Source organism: Tursiops truncatus, chromosome 18 (assembly GCF_011762595.2).
Source record: "Tursiops truncatus isolate mTurTru1 chromosome 18, mTurTru1.mat.Y, whole genome shotgun sequence".
Lineage (NCBI taxonomy): Eukaryota > Metazoa > Chordata > Mammalia > Artiodactyla > Delphinidae > Tursiops > Tursiops truncatus.
In genome coordinates, this window is record NC_047051.1 from 16,682,971 (window position 1) to 16,704,796 (window position 21,826).

The window sequence follows — 21,826 nt, forward strand, 5'->3', positions numbered from 1 at the left end:
TTTACAAGTGTGATATTACTTGCAAAAGTAATGAAGTATGATATTAGCTTATGTTTGTCATGGATGTCCTTTACCAGAAGGAAGAAGCTCCCTCCTATCTCTAATTTGCTGAGAATTTATATTATGACTGAATTTTGTCAAATGTTTTTTTCTGCATCTACTGGGATGATCACAGTTTTCCTTTTGTAATGTATAAATATGGTGACTCATACTGATTGATTTTCTAATGTTCAACCAACTCTGCATTCTTATGATAAACCTCACTTGGTTATAATGTACTATCCTTTTTACATAGTTAATTTGCAAATATTTTTAAAGGATTTTTCCATCTATGATCATAAGGGATACTAGATTAGTTTTCTTTTTGTAATAACTTCGATTTTGGTATTGGGGCCATTCCAGTTTCATAAAATTAGTTGGGAAATATGCCTTCTTCATTTAATTTCTAAAAGAATTTGACTAAGTATCATTATTTCTTTGAGTATTATTTTTTTCTTAAAGTATGGTAGAATTCACCAGTGAAGCCAGCTGGGCCTGGAGTTTTTTTCCTAGGAAGTTTTTAAATTACAAATTTATTTCTAACTAAACATTCCCCTGGACAAGATGATCACTAAGAAGTACCAAGCTTGAATATCCCAAAATACTATATAAGGATGAAGTGCATAAACTACTGTTTAATTTTAAAATTTACACATTTTGATAAGCAAGGTGGTTTAAAATATTCACGAAGGCCACAGATTACCCACAATTATGAAAAATACCATAACATGTTCTATTGTGTCCTAAATTTAATATTTGCGAGTTTGTGAGTTAGATGACATGTGCACATGCTGGAAAGGTTTCTTTCCCTAATGTGTCTGGTGCCTATAAAACTGGTCTCAAACATCTGGAAAGATTGGGTTTACAAAATAAAGATGGAATAAAAAGGAGTCCACAATTAAATAACATGTTCAGCAATTGGGTAATCAGTTCACAAACTTGAATTTCCCTGATGTATTGTTGAACAAACTGCCTGGAGCAGATTTTCACATCTACTTTCTGAATGTTTTCCATAACTGAGAAACTCATATGGTCTCTTTTTTTTTTCCTGCCTCCTGGGGATAGAAACTTGGCAACTGTGCTTGGGGTATTTTAATCAGGTAAGTTTTCCTGGCTCTTCCTGTTAATCACAATGAACAGCACAGCAGAGCTTTTGCTTGCAATATGAAACAGAGTATTATACTCAAGATGAAGTTCATAACCCTTTATTAGTCCTTTCCCCTGTCATCTCTCCACTGAATGGGAGCTTTTTTGGCAAGAAGCATGCTGAGCCCCAGAGCTAGCAAACTGAGACACATCGTTTCCTTCACTAATAAAGCAGGCAGTGCTAACTAACTAAGGTCACCACCATCATCATTCAGGATGCAAACAACTGTGGCTGGGTTTATTCGGCAGGGAGAAGGAAAGGTTCTCATAAACCTAGCAGGCTTAACGAGACCTTTAATGCCACAGACTTTTGAGACAGCATCTGGAGTCCAATATCAAAATAGCTGGCTGGGGAATTTGAGCATTTCAGGTTTTTACTCTCTCTGCACAGTGCCTGTGGGGAGGATGGAATTGAAAAAACATCAACTTTCCTCTTTATCTCTGCTCCCTGTCACGGGTAGTACCTGACCACTCTTTAGCAGTCTTCTTTGTTTCTTAGTTAAAAACCCTAGCAATAAAATAAAGAGAATGGAACCAAATACTAACTTAAAAATAGACAAAAATCTAATTCAAACAAGCAGCCAGGACCCAAGGCAATCACTAAAAGAGGATGCCTGGAAAACAGAACGCTCACTGCCAGGATGAGAATTGTCTTTTCCTTAAGCTGTAGAAGTTCCCACTGTCTCCTTTCCTGTCTCTCTCTTTGTCTCACAAAGAGACATTATTAATGGGATATAAAAGACTAACAAAAAATTAAGTTTCTATTTTTACATGAGACAACACCTAAAAACTCTAAGTCTCCTGGAAGCGTTACACAGTTGTAAGAAGGAAGAGGAAGAGTTGCCATCAGACAGACATGGGTTCAAACCTTGATTTTACCACTTCAAGTTCTATGATGTTAGTCAATGTGCTTAAACTCTTTGAGCTTCAATTTCCTCATTTGTAAAAATTCTGGTTCTACTAACAATGAAAGGGAATTACTGCAAGAATTCAATAACATACGTAAAACAACAAGCATGGAGATGATATATAATAATTTGTTAATATATGGTAGACATTTTTATTATTATCTGATTATCCCCATTCTCCTACTTAAACCACTTGACTCTGTATTAATCAATGGACCATCAAACAAATGTGCATTGGTCACTTACTGTATACCTAGTACTTAAACATCAGCAAAGAATTTAAAATTTCTAGTTCACAAGCCTTAATGGCACAAACATTTATTGAGCACTTACTCTACACCCAGCACTCTCTGGGCACTGATTTACTTGTATGATTTCATTTAATTCCTAAAGCATCTCTTTGTGGTAGATAGTAGATACTATTAACTGCAATTCTTAAATAATGTTCATATGCTGTAATTTAGAGATCTCAACACTCTAAAGGCAAGAGAAGGAAAGCTTTACTTTATGATTTAGAACAACTTTGCAGAGTACTAATTATAACATATGGTAGAATATGAGGGATACTCTTAATCCTTCATCTCACAGATCAAGGATGCTGAAAAGTTTGAATGATTTGCTCAAAACCATGTAGCAAATACATTCTTAATTTTTCTTGTAGGTTATCAAATCCTGTGATCAGATTACCAGATTGTTCCTAAAGAAATTCTTTCCCTGAAAGAGATATGAAGCAAAAATAACAAAACATTAACACTGGTTGATTTTGTGGTTGGAGACAAATATTTGTAGCTTGTTCCCGAGTTTTTCTGTACCTTTAAATTTTTTGATTAAAAAGACTGCCTCCCTTGCCCATGTACTTTCATTTTCAAAGCAGTTATATCATCAACCTTTATACATGCCAGGTTTCTAAAAACCCTAGGCCTCAAATTTTTCTTTCTTTCTTTTTTAATGACAGTAAGGCAAAACAAAGTAATTTAGGTTAAATTTCGCAGGTAAAAGATGTATGCAATTCTCTAGAAGTCTTGGCAGTTCCTTCATAATTTAATTCTTCCCCTAATGAACTACATTCTGTAAATCTTAAAATAATGGAAGGTTCAAAAACAAAACAAAACAAAAAATTTTTTTTCTGCCCGTGCTGCGCAGCTTCCGGGATCTTAGTTCCCCGACCAGGGACTGAACCTGCACCCTGGGCAGTGAAAGCACGGAATCCTAACCACTGGACCGGCAGGGAATTCCCCCCCAATTTTTTAAAAACAAGAAATAATAAGATCTCTAATGCCTCAACCTTCAAAAAGGCCTCTTCATCAAAACAGAAGCAATTCCACATCGCTTGCTTCACCCCTTGACGCAGAACACAAATATGTGAAATATTTTTCTTTATGTCATTTCTGTATACAAGGACAGCATACTAAGACAGACATCATTTTCCACAAAGGTCCAAAGAGAAACACACAGTAGCTTGAAGTTTACAACTGGTTATTTAGAGCTGGTCAAACAAGACAAGTATAGGGCATTCACTTTTTATTACAGCAGAACTTCCAAAAGTTAGGCGATGTTGAGAAGTGAAAGAGATTAGGACAGTTCAGATAATGATTCACCAGACGGTCAGGGGGTCAGTGAGCAAGGAGGAAGGAATGGAAGTGAGGGAAGCTCCTGCTTTGGAACACAGGCTGTACACTAACAAATGACAATGCTTTAATACTATTTCTGAATTTGGGCTGCTGGGTTTTGGTTTCAGGCAACTGTTCTTATACAGCTATTGGAAGATTTTTGGCTAATGAGTTAATCGTGTTGTCAGCTTCCATTAACTTGGCAAAATGAAAATGACTTGTAATTATTCCTCACTGCTTTAGTTTTCAGAAATGGCTATGAGCTACTTCATTTGTCACCCACAAAAAGATTACTGTCTCCTGCCAAGATCAGCACCAGGGAGTGTCATTAATAGCGCTGCTTTGATAAAAACCTGGGCACCACATACCCCTCAGGCTCAAAACAGAGCTCTGTGTCTGGCCAAGTGTGAATTTAGTAGAACCTTCGAATGTGAAATGCAATGAATGAGGTTTTCTCTTTTTCCACCGTAAGCTTACACTTCTTGGAGTCACCACTTTCTTGGTCCTAGAAGAACTACCCTAGTTGGCCAAACCATCTAGAACCCCAAATAACCATAACTTATCAGCCTGCTGTTTCGGTTCTCACACTGTGTTTCCGTATTAACTCTAAAACTACTTGGATGATTTTTGGAGACACTGATGCTAAGTCTGAATGCTATTACAAACCTGTCAAAACACATTCACACACTGCCTCACTTCCTCCTCTCAAAATTCAAATGAATGCCTACAACTCATCTCTGTCACCCCCAGCCTGCTCCTCGCACCCATGTCCCCTGTCTCCAGGGGGCCATCTCTACCCATCCTGTGGGTCAAGGCACAAACCCAGAAGCCATCCTTGATTCCTCCTTCTCTTGACCATCATCCAGTCAACACACGAGGCTGCTACTTCCTTCTGGTTCCACCTCCTAAGCTCAGGTGACCATCACCTCCCGCCTGGACCACAGCAGCAGCCTCTGGGGACCAGACCTTAGCTTCTCCACACAATAGCACTGCCCTACTTAAAACTTTGCTGACACTCCACTACCATTAGGTCAAGTCCAGACACGTATAAGGCCCTTCACCACCTGAACCCTTGCGCAGCACTCTCCCCTGTTCTTTCCTTACTAACCTAAACGCATCACTGAACTTCCTGGATCTTGCTAAGCATGACAAACTTTTCCATACATCCATGCTGCTACTCTGACTTAGCCTCCACTTAGAGGTTATCTCCCACAGGAAAGCAACACAATACCCCCCTACCCGCACTTCCCACCCTACCTAGGCCAGGTTATAAACCTGTCCTGTGCGTCCCCACAAAACCCCGAGTTCACGTCCCTTATTCCCTACTGTCATTGCCCTACTTGTCATTTGTCTCCATCAGAGTAGAAGCAAAGTGAGGCAAAGGATAATATTTTATTTATAACTATCCCTAGAGCCTGGCTCTAGTGCTCAACATATGCTTCTTAGTAGGTGCTCAATAAATGTTTCTTGAATCAATAAAGGCATAGATTTTATTCAATTTTACAAATGAGAAACCTGAGGCAGAAAGTAGTTGAGTCACTTACCTAAAGTCACAGCCTAGTTGAAAGAAGAGCTGAGACTAAAGCCTGAGCCTCGTGAATCCTGGCCCTGCAGGAGACAGGCCACCATATTTCACTGGTTCAAATTTCGCAGACTGAACAAGCCAGTGCAATAGAGGATGAATATTGACAAGTGGAAGCAAATCTGAACGACAGCTTCCCCTATGACCCACACAGAATAAGCATCACATTCCACAGGCCTCCAAGCCACTGCATTCTCAGACAGATGCCCAGCTTTTCTGGCAGCCATAAACCTGATTTCAAAGGCCGTATGCCATACCTTTCTCCTCTGTCACATGTCGAAGTAACTTCTCAAGTTCAGGAAGTTTCAGCAACAAGATGCAATTCGGAAACATGTCATCCATCACAACTTGTTCCAGGGGCTGAAACTTTCCCTGAAAAAAAGACTTTAGTCAGTCAGGATGCAAGTACTCCAGTCAACAAACTCATACATTAAAAAAAAGAGACAAAGATATATAACCTCATAGCTGGACCTTTAAACTAAATTCAAAGTCACTTGTTCCACCTAAGGATTCCCTTAACGGGACAGGCTCCAGAACTGACTCTCGGCTCCCTTCAGGAAGCTCTTGAAAGCGCCTGGGTTCCATCAAGTGGCAAGAAATGTTTTAATTTAAATGTTCTCTTTTTCCTTCAGATAGTAAGAATAATTCACAGGTTTCCCAAGTTACTGTCTTTAGATTCCTACCTTAATCTATATTCTTCCATGATCACCCAATGTGTTAAATATTTAACTACTTTAAAGTAATATTTTACTAATATGTAATGGACTACCACACAGTCTTGACATCATCATTTCATAATACACTAATGTTTCATTCTTGTTTTCTTTACCATATATATATAAAAAGGTTTTGCAATAAGAAATTTGTTTGAATATAAAGTTAATAACAGTTGGGAGAGCTAGACAGAAGAATTATTTTTACTGACGTTAAAATAAATCATGTTTAACAAAGAATGGGTCAACATTTTGAAAATACATACTAATATTTTTTTAATTAAATAGGAAAAGATCACATCTAAAATGTAGGCGAGGAAATATCTGAATGCCTCACGGGCTACTTTAAGGGGCACTTTAAGTATTTGAGAAGAGAGAGCAAGATGGTTTACAGTGAAAGCCAACTACCACCATGAGCTTCATTCTGTATCTGCCTCCCTGAACCAGCCACAGCACCCCCAGAGCCCCCCAGAGGGCCAGGGTGAGGATTAATTCACCAGAGTCAGGGTCTTAATGGGAAATAGGCAAACAGTTCCCCCAATGGGGGAGGGCCTTTAAAGGTGCATCAACACAGGTACTGATACTAAGGCTGGTTGGTGGCTTCCTCCCGCTAATGTATCCTAGAAACAGCAGGAACGGGAGCCACCTGAAGTTTCCATCTTCCTCCCTGAATACTTCTAGGGCCTTCCTGGTAGCGACTAGAACCGTTTCTGCTCCTTAGAGATACACAGCTCACCGGCCTCACTGCTCGCCGTGCCCTAATTACAGCGGCTACCGCAGTAGCTTCCAGGTAAGGGGAAACATGATTAAACTAAGGAATAAAACTTCACTAATCCACAATAAAGAACACAGAATGTAGGAGAGGAGGAGAATAAGAGACGACAAGGTGCATCAGGAGAAAGCACCACCTAAAGTTTTAAGTCAGTTTTATTACTCTCAGTATTTATCACAAATTAAGCCAATATAAATACAAAACACGAGTTTTGGAGAATGGATCTAAGTACTCAGTGAGAACCCATAAGCACTTAAACTATTTGCAGACGTGAGAGTGCAAAAATAAGATTCCTCTAAGTGTTTAAATAACACCCTTCCTTAAAGTTGTCATTTCGAAGGTTTTCAAGCTGTGGCTGGTGGATCCCTGGGAGATACAGTACCCCTGCAGGGGGTCCACAAGCTCCAAACTATTTTCAAGCTAAGGCTACAACGCTACTTGCATTTTCACTGTGTCAACATTTGCACTGATGATTTCAATGCAAAGGTGGGTAAAAGCCCTGGCTCCTCAGCACCAGTCAGGGTGGTACCAGCAAACCGTCCAGCAGCCGCTGCACTCTTCACCGCCATGGACAAGCAGGTAAAAAAATCCCAGCTGCACTTAAGGATTTCCTTGATCAAGGAGCGAAAGCAATTTCTTTTATTTAAATCTTGACCTTGGAGTGCAAGTAGGTTAAATGCTCTGTGTGATGAAAGTCAAATGTGGCTGAAGTACTTCGGCTATCGCCGAGGCTCAGAGATCATCTCAAGGAAAAGCGCTGTGTGACTGTCCGAGTTGCGAGCAGAACTAGCTGCCTTTTTCTCAATTTTTTACCCAAAAGAACCACTATGAACTATGGTTATTCAGACTTGAGTACTGACAGCACATAAATTAAGTGAACCTGTCACTTCAAGGGAAAGATTGACAGTGCTTGTAGCCAACGATAAAATTTGAACTTTAAAGCAAAAATTAGAATTGTAGAGAATTTGTCTGCCACTATGACAAGCTTCCCAACACTCAGTTTTCTAAAGAGATCACTGGTAATATTAAATTAACAAAGGTGTGTGTGTGTGCGTGTGTGTGTATGTGTGTGTGTGTGTGTGTGTGTGTGTGTGTGTGTAATAAGGTGTGTAGACATTTGGAAGACCCGCATAATTCAGTGAGACAATATTTTCCAAATGACCAATGCATGATATTGCAAAGTAATATGCGGGAAAGATCCAATAGATTTTAACGTAAGAGAGTGTTAAAAACCAGACAGCAGGCCCAAAATGGAGTCGTTTGTGCTAAGCCCAAACAGAGACTTAATTTAATTAGTTTCAGCTCACCCAGAAGAGGAATCTTAAACCAGCCAATCAGTAATCTGCTAACGAGCACTAGCCAGGTCATTTGCCTGAGAGACGCCAGGCATGCCCTAAAGAAACGTGACGTTGCCACAACCAATCCCCCTTTAGTCTAGTTGAACTTTCTTGTTCTTATTCCCTTCTGGCTGGAAAAGTTTTTCATTTTGTACAGTTCCCTGGAGCTTCTTTCTGTCTGCTAGAATAGATGCTGCCCAATTCGTGAATCATTCAAGAAAGCCAATAAGATCTTTAAAATTTACTCATTTGAATTTTGTTTTTTAACAAGAACACGGAAAGTTCATTGACAGGGTTTCAGATTCCACATTGCAACTAACTTTTAAGAAACCACCACTTGTTGGTTTTTGGAGTAGTATCAAAGCAGAGTATCCACAACTATCTAAAAGGCTAATATACAATTCCTTCCTTTTCTGACCTCACATGTGAAAGGCTGCATATTCTTTACACACGTCCACTCAAACAGTGTATGGAAACAGACCGAATGCAGAACAAGATGTGAAAATCCAGTTGTCTTCTCTCAAGCCAGACATCAAAGAGATTTGCAAAAATGTAAAACAGTACCATACTCCTCACTGACTTTTACTGTTTGTTTCATTAGAAACATGTCATATGTTAATATATAATGGGCTTATTTTTATTCTAAAAATAATAAAATTATTTTTAAATTTCTCAGTTTCAATTTCTAATGTAGTCAATATTGATAGATAAAACACACAGGAACAAAAAGTTCTTTGGGATCCTTAATAATTGTCAACTGTAAAGGTATCCTGGGACCTCTGGCTGGAACTATTACTATTAATAAACTCTGTCTTATATCACAAAGGTAAATTTTACTCCATCTGGGATTCCTCAACTACAGCTTCCCCATTAAGGAGCTTTTGCTGGACACACCCCCAGAGTACCTGTTTCACAGTGTCTCACACAGAAGAAAATGAAAGACGATAAATCTTGTTTATTCTCTTAAGGCCTGAGGTCTTAACATTTGTACTGTATTTCAAAACTAATGAGTACGTAATGAGAATTTCATTGTTAGACTTTGTCAAACAAGTAAGGCAGATAACACAAAGGGTTAGGCAGTTCTCAGGACTCGTTGGTGAGCTAGTCCAAGATCACGATGCTGGATCTCAGGTCTGCCGATCAGTGCTCTGATCTGTACCAGCACACGTGATATAGGTGTTGTATACCAACCAAGTTAAACCTGAACTGTGGGGAGTCTACATTTGGACCATTATAAGGAGACAGAGGAGATCATGTTAAAAAAAACAATCTATTCTGTTTCCCCACAGTTCTCTATCAGCCTCTCTATCAGCCTTTATAAGGTAGTGGGAAACTCACCTCTCTATCAGCCTTTATAAGGTAGTGGAGAAGCAGAAACAGAGGGTCCATGGGTGTGGCAAAGTGAAGAAGACCTCCTACAGATTAAAAAGAGAATTCAACAACATGGAAAGACAACTTAGTTATTTCACCTTAATCCCAATGTGGGAACCATTCATTGAAAAATATATGTGAAATTCCAAATTCAGAAGCTCCTCCTACACAGGCCCAAGATTATGTGATTCTCTCAAAAGGCAGAACATGGTCCACGAGATTTCACTCCAAACAGCTTCAAATCCCTGGTGTGGAGAGGACAGCCAAGACACTGAACTTGATCTTTAACTTTCTATTTCTTTTTTAGAAATCATTTTTAATAGAGGCCCTCCTCTCCCCACCTCCCACCCCCTGCCAAAAAAAATAGCAGGGTTCGGGGGAATACAGACAGAATGTGAATCAGGCAAACATTAGGAGACCTGTATAAGTCTATCAACAAAGCTGCAGTAAAATGTAATTTCCTGTGCTTTTGAGGACGAAGCCATGGGAAAGCAATATTATTCCCTCTGTACGTGGCTTCTCCTATGGGCTCTGGGCTCACAGCTCTGAACTGTCAATGACTCAAAGCTCAGAGGTCGTTACCCACTCCAGAAACTACCCCATCCCTCCTCCCAAAGAAAAATGCAAGAGGGCAGAAGTCTAACAAGACTGAGCATAAGAAACTGGAATCTCTGCAGTAAGATGAGTGGTGCTCTCCACGCTGAAAGGAAAAAAGGCAAATCAACTAGGCTGCCTGCGCCCCACTTTTCTCTACCGCACTCCCCTCCAAGCGTCCCAGAGTCCTTCTTCCATGGAAATGAACCAGAAGAGGTATTTCATCAAAAAGAACAATAAACAATTCATCTCCATGCTTATTAATTTGGTTTCAGGAAACATGTACTGACTTTTATTCTCTAACAGAGCAACCTACCTATACAGCCAAGAAATTCTAACCGTAAATTATATACATGAATCCATTTCACAGTATGTTGAAAAAAAATTAAGGACGTAATTTTACATGATGACATTAGTTAATTTTTTTTTTTTTAAGTAGAAGAGAAGTTTATGAAACAACCTATCAGAAGCTCTAAGCTCAGTTTATATGAGGCATCCATTATATTCAGAAATTAGAAACAGGTTTCTTGTTCTGAAAACAATATCCTGGTAGCCATTCTTAAAAACAGCTCTTTCTGGGCTTCCCTGGTGGTGCAGTGGTTGAAAGTCTGCCTGCCGATGTGGGGGGACGTGGGTTCGTGCCCCGGTCCGGTAAAAAAAAAAAAGCAGGTAAAAAAAAAAAGCAGGTACCAAGTCAGACAGTCCAGGAGAGCTAATCAATCACTGCTTCTGAATATTTTCCAGTTTCATCTGATATTACTGTGTCTCTCCAGCCAAACTCAAAGGCAAGTATACTACATTAGAAGTGGGAACTCTCATATATTGCCAAATGAAAAATAAGAAAAGAGAACAATAAAAAGGAATGTATACTTGGCACCTACCAGGCTAAATACACAGTCTACCACTGCATTTCGGCAACTGAAAACCACTTCAAATCTTCTCATGCACACAGGTATATGAAATTCAACACCAGCAATAAACTCTTCTTCTGTATGCCTTACAAGAAACGCAAAGTGGCCTTTCTACCTTAGCACTAAGTGGTGACGGTCAACAGAAAGCAGAGGGCTTAGAAAGCAATGGAAAGCACTCTCTGCAAACAATGAGAGACAGAGGGACAGAGGGAACTGAGATACCCCATGACGCACCCTCCCACTCTCACCCAGAACTGTCAGGGCTACGTGTGGCATCCTTTTTCCTTCAGAGTCAACACTGAGCCCCAAATCAAAGGAACGCTCTTAAAAGAAATAGAAATTGGGTGTTGGGTGTGTGTGTTGGGGGCAGGTGGGGTGGCCATAGTAACTTATATGAGAAAGCATTCTCTTCTCTTCTCTTCTATTTTATTCTAGAAGCTATATCAACATCCATTTGCAAGGAAATAAGATGTTAAAAACTTGAAGATCCTCAAAAATGGATAAGAGCAAAGAGTTTCCAGTGAACACAATGTGCACTCCATAGTACAAAAGTCATCTGACTCGGGGTGTGTCAGTGTTTTAGGAGAAAAATCAGAATTGTTAGTTAAAAATTTCCTACCATCTAAGACACACAGTTATTGATCTAAACTTGTTTAAATCTTTCCTTTCTCCTTGATTAAACCCTGCTCTGACGCCAACAAAGAAAAACCCATGGACCAGACTCCAAACTGGGCAGATAGATGTGAAGGATGGCAAAGTCAGGGTATGTGTTAATGTAAATATATACACTAGTCACTTACCTGATTGAACTGATTCATTTATAAACCAAGAATGGTTTTTTTCCTTGAAAACTTTTATTTCAAACAGCTGTGGTAGACACACATTGAACAAGTAAATGGCTCCTTCCCCTGTTAAAACAAATCTGTTTTTTATTTGTAAGTTTTCACACACACACACACACAAATATCAAAAGACTATCTAATAGTTCTGAGGAATGTTCCTAATATGAACATAAACATACATAGATATAGTCTACACAAAGTGACTCCAAGGAACGCTTGTAGCTATTACATACAGATGCTTGTTTTCCAACTGTATAATCCTCACTGAACTTAGACCAATAAACACAAAAGTACAAATCATTTATCTTAACTGCTACAGAGCCTCTCATTGAGTCCTCTATCAGATCAGGAAGGAAAACCCATTTTTAAACTACCCAAACCTAATGGCTCAGCCAGATGAACTGAGTTGGCCTGTGGGCCCTGTCTCCAGGGCGGTGTACAGCCTCCCATACAGAGGGCGGGAGACAGGGCCTGCACACCTGAGGCGAGCTCCACACCTGAGGTGAGCTCCACAGGAGAAAGGCCAGGGCCCTACAACAGCAACGTGCTTTACACCATGAGGAGTGAGGAAAGCCACACCCAATTGGATGAAAATTTCCCTTTCTTAAAACACCAAAAAAAAAGGAAGTTAGAAGGGGGCGGGGACTGGGCGCATCTGCACGAATCTGAATGAATCCCTCCAATGCACGAATTTTTTTTCTAAGCATAGCAAAATCCAGGGCCCTGAGTTTGAGTCTATCTCAACTACATGCTGGGCGTGAGCCCTTGGGGAAGCTATATAATCCTTTCTGTACTTCTCTCTCCATATCTGTAAAATGCGAGCAATACTGAACCTACCTCAGTATTTTTTTTATAAGGATTGAAAAGATAGAATACGTACACGTAAAGCTCCTAACACAGCACGTTAGTAAGCGCTCGGCAAAAGTTAGCCTTTATTTCTCCATAGTCAGTATAGCAAAATGTTGTCCACGGACATTTAGATGAAATGAATTTTACAAGAAGCCTGACCTTTTTTGTACCTTCCTTTTGTTAAATGCTTTACTGATAACTAAAACTTCTCTTGAAAAAACATTTCTCACCTCATCTTAGTCTTACATATACCTAGGAGTTCCACATAATATAACTGACCAATTACATTCAATTTCATTTTGAGGAAAAGAAAACTGGAGGAAGCCGGAATTTTTGCCTCTCTTGTTGTTTCTATTTGTGTCTTTGCAACAACAATAACAACACGGCACTGCTCACTGGATTTCTCTTGCTTTCACTATTCAGTACGACAGTCACCAAGAGGATGCTCTAATTTGCCAAATATCAGGTATCTACTCAAAGCCTTATAAAATTAATAACCTTGTAAATCTTATAACATAAACTAATGGAGAAAAATTTCACACAGAGATAAATAGTATCACCAATATTACTATATACTTATTGTGTATTTTAATATCTTTGCCTAAAAATTATAAGACAAAGCAAAATACACTGACTATAAAGGTAAAATTGTTCCTGATAAAACATGCATCTCCTCAAAATACAATGTTTTTAATGCAAAAAAATCACCCCTTGGCAGGAAAAAATATATATACTACTTTTCAGTCTGAACAAAATAAGGAAAGTACAGCTAAAAATGAAACTACTCAAAATCTTGGCATGTCCAGTAAAAGCCTTCCTTTTTTTTTATAAACTCTGGTTATTTATTTTACTTTATAACATAAAATGAGTATAAATGGAGGCTAATATTGGATAACTACTTTAGGAAAAGTTAGCTTAAAAAGGCCAAGGAAAATTCATCTGTTTTCAGAGAGAAATCAAACACGCTCCATTTTTTTTTTGTTTTGCCATCATTTCTGATGAATACAGCTCTATGGATTAAATTTAAGAAGAAATAAAAAAACGTTTAAGTCAAGTGAATTATCTTAGAAGACTGGTTATGTCATTAGCTTGCTTTTGTCACCATGTAATGCTATCCTACCTTTAAAAGCTATTCAGGAAGAACAAACATACAAAGACAAATAAATATACACACTTTTCAGCCACAACGTTTTAAAAATGTTCAAGTTACCATTATCGGGGGGGGCGGGCAGGAGTGCTTACCTGAACACGGGTTAACCAGTTTTACAAACATAAGCCCACTTTTCATCTTCTTTGAAGCATCTTTTAAATACTCTGAAAAGAAATGGTGAGTTTGTAAAATTAAAAGACATCTGTTTTGTTGCTCACTTTACTTACTTTACTCTTTTTCTTTCTTCTGTTTTTACGATTTTTCTTCCTAAAAATTTTAGCTCTCTTCTATTGCTTATAAATTGTGTGATCTTATGCAAATTATCAACTTCTCTGTGAAGTGCAGTGGAATTTAAGGTAGTTTTAATTTACTTCTTTGAGAAGTGCTGAGGAGCAGGGCTCAGAAGGGTTAAACCTTGGCTCAAGCACCCGACAGCTCTGTCACCTCAGGCAAGGGTCCTCATGTCCCGTCTCAGCCGTCACATGTATAAAATGATGATGATAATATGTACGCTTGCCTTTCAAAGGATTAAACTAGCTAATTTGTTTAAAGTTCGTATATTCAGACAAACAGAAATAATAAATAATAAGTGATAGCTCTTATTATTATTTTTTGTTACTATTATTATTAAATAGAACATTTAAAAAATCAATATGTACTGGACATTCATGTTTTTTGCCCCTAATTATGATTATCTACTCATGTCCTCTGCCCATTTTTCTAGTAGGGCATTCATCTTTTTTTTTACTACTGTATTAGGAGTCTTTACACAGTAAGGATATCAAATCTGCTTTTATTTTTTTGGGGGGTGGGGGCGACGGGGCGCACCATGTGGCTTGCGGGATATCAGTTCCCAGACCAGGGATTGAACCCAGGCCATGGCAGTGAAAGCCCCGAATCCTAACCACTAGGCCATCAGGGAACTCCCTGTTTTTAATGATTATTTCACCACTTAGGAGATGTAAAATCTTTGTGTAATCTCATCAATAACTTCCTTCATGGTTGTATCTTTTGTGTTATACTTAGAAAGGCCTTCTCTCCCTCAAGATAATGTGAATTGCCCATATTTTCTTCTAGCACTTTTAGATTATAGTTAACCTATTTGGAATACATCTCTGTATAAGATATGGGGAGGAGATATCCAACTTTAATTTTTTGCAATGAGTTGTTCAGTTGTCTCCATGCCATCTAACTGAATAACCTATGCTAAGTGTTTCAAACACATTTATGAGTCTATTTATGGACACTGTATTTTGACCCATGAATCTGTGGCTATATTAGCATTAGTACTTCAATATTTTAATTATTGTAGCTTTAAAATACATTTTAATATCTGGTGAGTTAAGTCCTCTCATTATGTTTCCTCCATGATATTTTAATGTCAAAGTTTAAATCATATAGATTAAAACATAAAGACCATGACAATTTTATTTATAACATCCTCATATATTTTGAGTGGCATATTTAAACCCATTTAAAGAATCTCTCTCCAAAAGGAACCAAGGTACTCTGATTAATAAGGGAGCAGAGCAACAATCTACCAAAGAGTAAATGAGAAAGCTCTGAGGAAGGAAGGGAACTTACAGTCACCTTTATTTTCTACAGCCCCACTCCCTTTACCCCACTTTAGATCTTCATAAACTTAAATATAGCAAGCATGTTTAGAAACTGGCTTACTGATAAATGGTGTAGGTACAACTTTTTTCTCAATAGTAACATTAAATATATAAAGAAAAAAACCCCTAATTTTGAGATTTTCACTTGCAACCAAATGGAATAACAGAAACCCAATTTAACAGCCAAAAAACAAAAATAAAAAGGACAAAATATGCAAAACAACTATTTTCAATACACTGAGGTTGAGCCATGCAGGACAGTTATCTGAGAGATGGGAAACAAATGAGGGGAGCCCTGTGATCGCCCCAGCTTACTGCCTTGAGACAGTTTCCAGGCCACGGTGCAGAATGGGAGAACCCAGGTGAAGCCTGGATGACTCCCTGAGTTGTAGAGATGGAGCGGAGAGTTCTCAAGACACCATGGCTAGAGTTCACAGGTCAGCATGCAGGAACTGAGCAACAAAGAGAGAAAACCCCAGAGATCAGCAAAGAGTACTGCTTGAGTAGAGTATTCAACAGAGTACTGATCAGTGCATGCACGTGATGAAACTACCTAAGGGCAGGAGAAAAACCAGCTGAACAGATTAGAGGAAACAGTACCCCACATGCCCTCGGGGCCCTGCACTGGGCCTATTCCCAGGCAGACTGGAAAACCTCATAATTCAGAGGACACTGGGTACAGTACTCCAAAGGGTCTTGCCTCAGTGGTAGGGGACAGACTAGACTAAATGTTGCTCCAGTCCCACCGAACTAATTTTAAAAGCAAGACCTAAAAGAATCAAACTGTTTCCAAGTTCCTCCACTGTGTCCCAGAGTGAAGCTCAAGATTATTTATAGGAATACAAAAATATTCATCTGCCAAAAAGGTAAAATTCACAATGTCTAATCAAATATTACTAGGCATTCAAAGAAGCAAAAAAATATGACCCATAATGAGAAAAATAAAGAAATCAATTATTGAGAGGGGGTACTGATGTTAGACACAGATGTTAGAATGAAGAGACAAAAGAATTAAACACAGTATTCCTCATGTACAAAAAGTTAAGCAGAGACACAGAAGATTTTTTAAAAAGACCCAAGTTGAGATAAAAAATACACCAGATGCCATTGATGGTGGAAGAAAAGATTAATGAACTTGAAGACATAGCAATAGAAACTATCTAAAATGAAAACACAGAGAAAGAAGAATTAAAAATAAAGTATCAGCAAACTGTGGGACAACTTCAAGCACCCTAATAATTTATGTGTGAATTGGAGCTCCTGAAAGAGAACAGGGGGGAAACAGAAGAAGTATTTGAAGTATGGCAGAACAGTTTTGAATTTGATGAAAACTATAAAACCACACATCCAAGAAGTTCAATAAACCCAAAGCACAAAGAAGCAGGAATAAAATTATTCATCAGAATCAATAGTTCAAAACCAGTAATAAAGAAAACATCTTAAAAGCAGAGAGAAAAAAATGACATCATGTACTGAAGCACAAAGCGAAAAATGATAGCAAATTTCTTATTAGAAACAATGCAAGCCAGAAGACAATGGGGAAACATCTTTAAAATACTAAAAGAACACATGATGAACCCAGAGAAAATACCCTTGAAAAGTGAAGGTGGTCAGTAGATTCTTTCAGAAATACAAGGGCTGAAAGAAATAATCACCAATGGACCCACATGACAAGGAATGCTAAGGGAAGTTCTTCTGCTAGAAGGAATATGAAACCCCATGAAAATATGAATCTACACAAAGGAATGAGGAACACTGGTAATGGTGACTGCAGGGGTAAAGAATTTTTCTTACTATTTAAATACCTTTAAAGATCATTGACTAAACAAAAATAACAATTTAGTGCAGGGTTTATAACATATGCATAAATAAAATATATGACAATAATAGCATAAAGGCCAGGAAGGGAGAAATGAAAATATACCATTGAGAGTTTCCTATACTATATGTGGAGTGGTGTTATATCACTTGAAGGTAGACGTAATCATTTAAATGTGTACAGTAAACCCTAAAGCAGCCAGTTAAATTACAAAACAAAACAAAATGCTGTTACTAATACAACAACAAAGGAGATGAAATAGAATCATAAAAAGCACTCAATTCAAAAGAAGGCAGAAAGGGAGTAAAAGAAGTACAAAGGGGCTTCCCTGGTGGCGCAGTGGTTGAGAGTCCGCCTGCCAATGCAGGGGACACGGGTTCGTGCCCTGGTCCGGGAGGATCCCTCATGCCGTGGAGCGGCTGGGCCCGTGAGCCATGGCCGCCAAGCCTGCACGTCCAGAGCCTGTGCTCCGCAACAGGAAAGGCCACAACAGTGAGAGGCCTGCGTACCACCAAAAAAAAAAAAAAAAAGTACAAAGAACAGATGAGATAATTGAAAATAAATAGCAGAATGACACTCAAATCTAACCATATCAATAATCACATTCAATGTAAATGGACTGAACATCCCAATTAAAAGAAATTGTCAGACTAGATAAAAAAGTAAGATAAAATTATATGCTTCCTATAAGAAACACCATTTATATATAAAGATACAAGTAGATTAAAAGTAAAAGGAAGAAGATACAGTGTGCTTATCATGCTAACACTAATTAAAGGGAAGATGCAATGGCTCTGTTAATAACAGACAAAGGATATTGCCAGGGATGAAGAAGGTCATTTCATAATGATAGAAGGGTCAGGAGGAAATAATCCTCCATGTTTACAATCACACACACAGAGCTTCAAGATACACAAAGCAAAAACTGATAGACACTTCTGCCCCATCTCTAACCCCTGGCAATCACTAATCTGTTCTCTATCTCTAAAATGCTGTCATTTTGAAAATGTTATATAAATGGAACCATACAGATTCAATTTTAAGAAATCTTTTAAGACTTTCCTTTCTGCAACTTATAAAAATGTAAAGGATAAAGTTTAGCACTGTTAAAAACTTGTCCACAAACTAAAACAGGTTGTGGTCTTCTCTCCTTTCCCTGCCTGCTGTTTCTCACTTCCCAGCATCACATTTCTTCATTATGTCTCAAGGCACAGAAAAGGTGACCTCTCTTTTTTCAGCAATACAGCCTTTATTTTATTTCAGTATGACAGTAAATCTTTCAACTGTAACTTGGCAAATTATTATTGATTTCTGTTTTTCTTTTTTTTAATAGAAAACTTTGGTTCTAGTGACCCTTGCCAGCTCTTCCTCCAGCTTTCCCATTCCTCCAGAGCTTAAAATAATCAAACTTTACAAATATCCAAAATCTTAAAAAGATATTTTTAATAACTATTCAAGGGAAGCAGTGTTTCCATTTTTCCCAGGAAGAGCAGTAAGTCCAGAGGATTAGCTACAGCCTAAAAAGTCCAACTATGAGAACTTTGGAATTACTAAGTACAAATAAATACTGACATTAATGTGTTCTGCTGCAAATGCCAGTGTTCTCTGAAATAGGCTTTAAGATATATTAGTGTAGATAACACTGAAATGTCTATGTAACAGGGGAAAAAAAGTCATCTTTTCTCATATACAGCCTACAAAACAACTAGCTGTTGGACTCAACCTTTCAACACAGAATTCCAAGGGAGATGCTATACTCTTTAACACAGCATGCATTTCAAAATTCATCTCTCCTGCCCTATTCATTCATTCATTTGTTAATTATTGATTAGTAAAAACTGACCCAGCCTCTACCCATGGGGAGTTTTCAGATGTCCCATGGAAGAGACATATCTTGAATCAAATAATCACACAAATGTAGACTGCAAATGTAACAACTGCTGAGAAGAAATACATGGACTATTAGACCTTATGAAAGATGATGTAACACAGATAAGGAGGTCTGGGAAGGCTTCCTGTGTGTAACACTGGTTGAGTTCTTTGCTTTGATGCCTAAGGAGTCAAAGGAAGCATGCATTCACTTTACCAGCTAAATATTCAGTTGGCTTCTGGGCCAAATCCAGTGCACAGGAGGGTTTTGTTTGCTATGCACATTTTTAAAAATTTGAATTAGGTGCCAATATTTGGAAAGCAGGTAATTTTACATGAGATATATTTTCCCTAAATATGAAAAAAAAATCGTTGGGCAAAGATTTGCCTTGCACTATCAAAACACCTGGCAACAACATTTTGTTAAACGGCAGCTACCACTGTCTAGTTCCCTTTAGTCTTCCAAGGCATCTGTACACTCACCTCATGGTTGGATGATTATCAAATGCCACGTCTGTGCTCACTAAACTGCATTCTCATTTTCTAGATTCTAGGTACCTACAGCAAATATCAGATGTGAATAAGTAACCATTTAGTAATAAACACTATCCTCTTATTGAAACTGATTCTATTACCAATTTTACTATTCTAGGCACTGAGGATATAGCTGTGAATAAAACAAAGCCCCTATGCTCACAGAAAGACTGCATTTAATACACCCCTTCATCTTCCCCTGTCTGCTTCTTCTCCACCCCAGTCCCTCAATCCTCTGCCCTCGCACCTCGACTATCCAGTGCTACAGGGCAGGGAGTAAGACTCAGATCTGCCAGAACCTAGAGCCCCCGTGTCCAGAACTGCATTGTCAAACAGAAATAAAATGCATCCCATAAATAAGAGCCACATTTGTAATAAACTTTTCTAGAAGCCATATTAAAAATACATAAAATAAATTTTCAATGATATATTTTATTTAACCCAATGTATATATCTAAAATATTTTTATTTCAATACATTAAAAAATATGAAATATGTTAGCATGATGTTAGCTGTGGGTTTTTTATAGATGCCCTTTAACAGACTGAGAAAGTTTCCTATTCCTAATTTTTTGAGTGTTGTTATCACGAAAGAGTATTTTCTCAAATGCTTCTTCTGTGGCTGTTGAGATGATTATGTGGTTTGGGGCCTTTATTTTATTGAAATAGTACAATATATTACATTGATTGATTTTGGTATGTTGAACCAACTTTGTATTCCTAGAACAAATCCCACTTGGTCATGGTGTATAATCCTTTTTACATACTCCTGGATTTGGTTTGTTACTTTTTGAGGATTTTTGCATCTATGTTCATAAGGGATATATTGTGTAGTTTTCTTTTCTTATGACATCTTTGTCTGGTTTTGGTATGAGGGTAATACTGGCCTCACAGAATGAGTTGGGAGGTAGTCTCTCTTCTTCCGTTTTTGGGGAGAAACATGTAAAGAACTGGTATTAATTTGTTCATTATTTAGAAGATTTTGCCAGTGAAGCTATCTGGGACTGGGCTTTTTTCTATGGAATGGTTTTAATTTACTAATCTAATGTCTCTACCTGCTATAGGTCAGTTCAGATTGTCTATTTCTTCTTGAGTCCGTTTTTGTAGTTTATGCCTTTCTAGGGATTTGTCCATTTCATCTAAATTATCTACTTTGTTGGCATACAGTTGTTCATAGTATTCCCTTATGTTCCTTTTTTATTGAATATTTCTATAAGATCGGCAATGATGTACTCTCTCATTCCTGATTTTAGTAATTTGAATTTTCCTTTTCTTGGTCAGTCTAGCTAAAGATTTGCCAATTTTGTTGATCTTTTCAAAATGGCCTCCTTTGACTTCACTGATTTTTCTGTGTTGTTTTTCTGTAATCTTTATTTCTTCCCCTAGTTTGCTTTGGGTTCAGTTTGTTCTTCTTTTTCTAGTTTCTTAAGATGAAAGATAAGGTTATTGATGTGAGATCTTTCTTCTTTTTTAATATAAGCATGTACAGCTATATATTTCACTCTGAAAGCTGCTTTACTTCCATTCCTTACATTACTGTGCTCCATTTTCTTTCTTTTCAAAGTACTTTCTAGTTTCCTTTGTAATTTCTCCCTTGATCCATTGATTATTTAGGAGTATGCTGCTTAAAATTTCCACATATTTGTGAATTCCCCCAATTTTTTTTTTTTTTTTTGTGGTACACGGGCCTCCCACTGCTGTGGCCCCTCCCGCTGCGGAGCACAGGCTCTGGACGCGCAGGCTCAGTGGCCATGGCTCATGGGCCCAGCCGCTCCACGGCATGAGGGATCCTCCCGGACCGGGGCACGAACCCGTGTCCCCTGCATTGGCAGGCGGACTCTCAACCACTGCGCCACCAGGGAAGCCCTAGAGAATCTCTTAATCTGAAGTCCCATCCTTCCTTCTTAACTCAGGAAACAAAACTGTGGCTGTGAAGCACAATAATTATCTTGGTATAACAATCAGCATCTTAACTTGCAAGAACATAGTTCAGATTAATGCTAACTTGAAATTTTCAATATCATAAAGAAATTTCCCTGCAATGTATTACCCCCTCATTTGTACTATTATCGTACAAATTACATCTTTATATAAGCCCATCAACAGTTTTATAATTATTGCCACATGAGGTTGTATTTTAAATCAGAGAGAGAAAAGAGTTACAA

General features: G+C 38.2%; 1 protein-coding gene and 1 long non-coding RNA gene across 14 annotated transcripts in view; one reads left to right on the forward strand and one right to left on the reverse strand.

Moving 5' to 3' along the window:
• Nucleotides 1–21,826, reverse strand: part of RNASEH2B (ribonuclease H2 subunit B) — a 99,074-nt gene that overhangs the window by 45,635 nt on the left and 31,613 nt on the right. For all 13 annotated transcript variants that reach the window (XR_004522998.2, XR_004522999.2, XR_004522995.2 and 10 more), the window contains 4 exons: nucleotides 13,917–13,988; nucleotides 11,784–11,891; nucleotides 9,446–9,522; nucleotides 5,543–5,657 (listed from right to left, as the gene is read on the reverse strand). Coding sequence is in view for 7 of the 13 variants with exons in the window: in XM_033843443.2 (XP_033699334.1) it covers nucleotides 5,543–5,657; nucleotides 9,446–9,522; nucleotides 11,784–11,891; nucleotides 13,917–13,988 (372 nt within the window). In the remaining 6 variants the exon portion in view is untranslated. The remainder of the gene's footprint in view (nucleotides 1–5,542; nucleotides 5,658–9,445; nucleotides 9,523–11,783; nucleotides 11,892–13,916; nucleotides 13,989–21,826) is intronic.
• Nucleotides 817–8,778, forward strand: LOC109550227 (uncharacterized). Its single transcript, XR_002176655.3, has 2 exons — nucleotides 817–1,139; nucleotides 6,680–8,778. It is a non-coding gene; the product is annotated as an uncharacterized lncRNA (long non-coding RNA).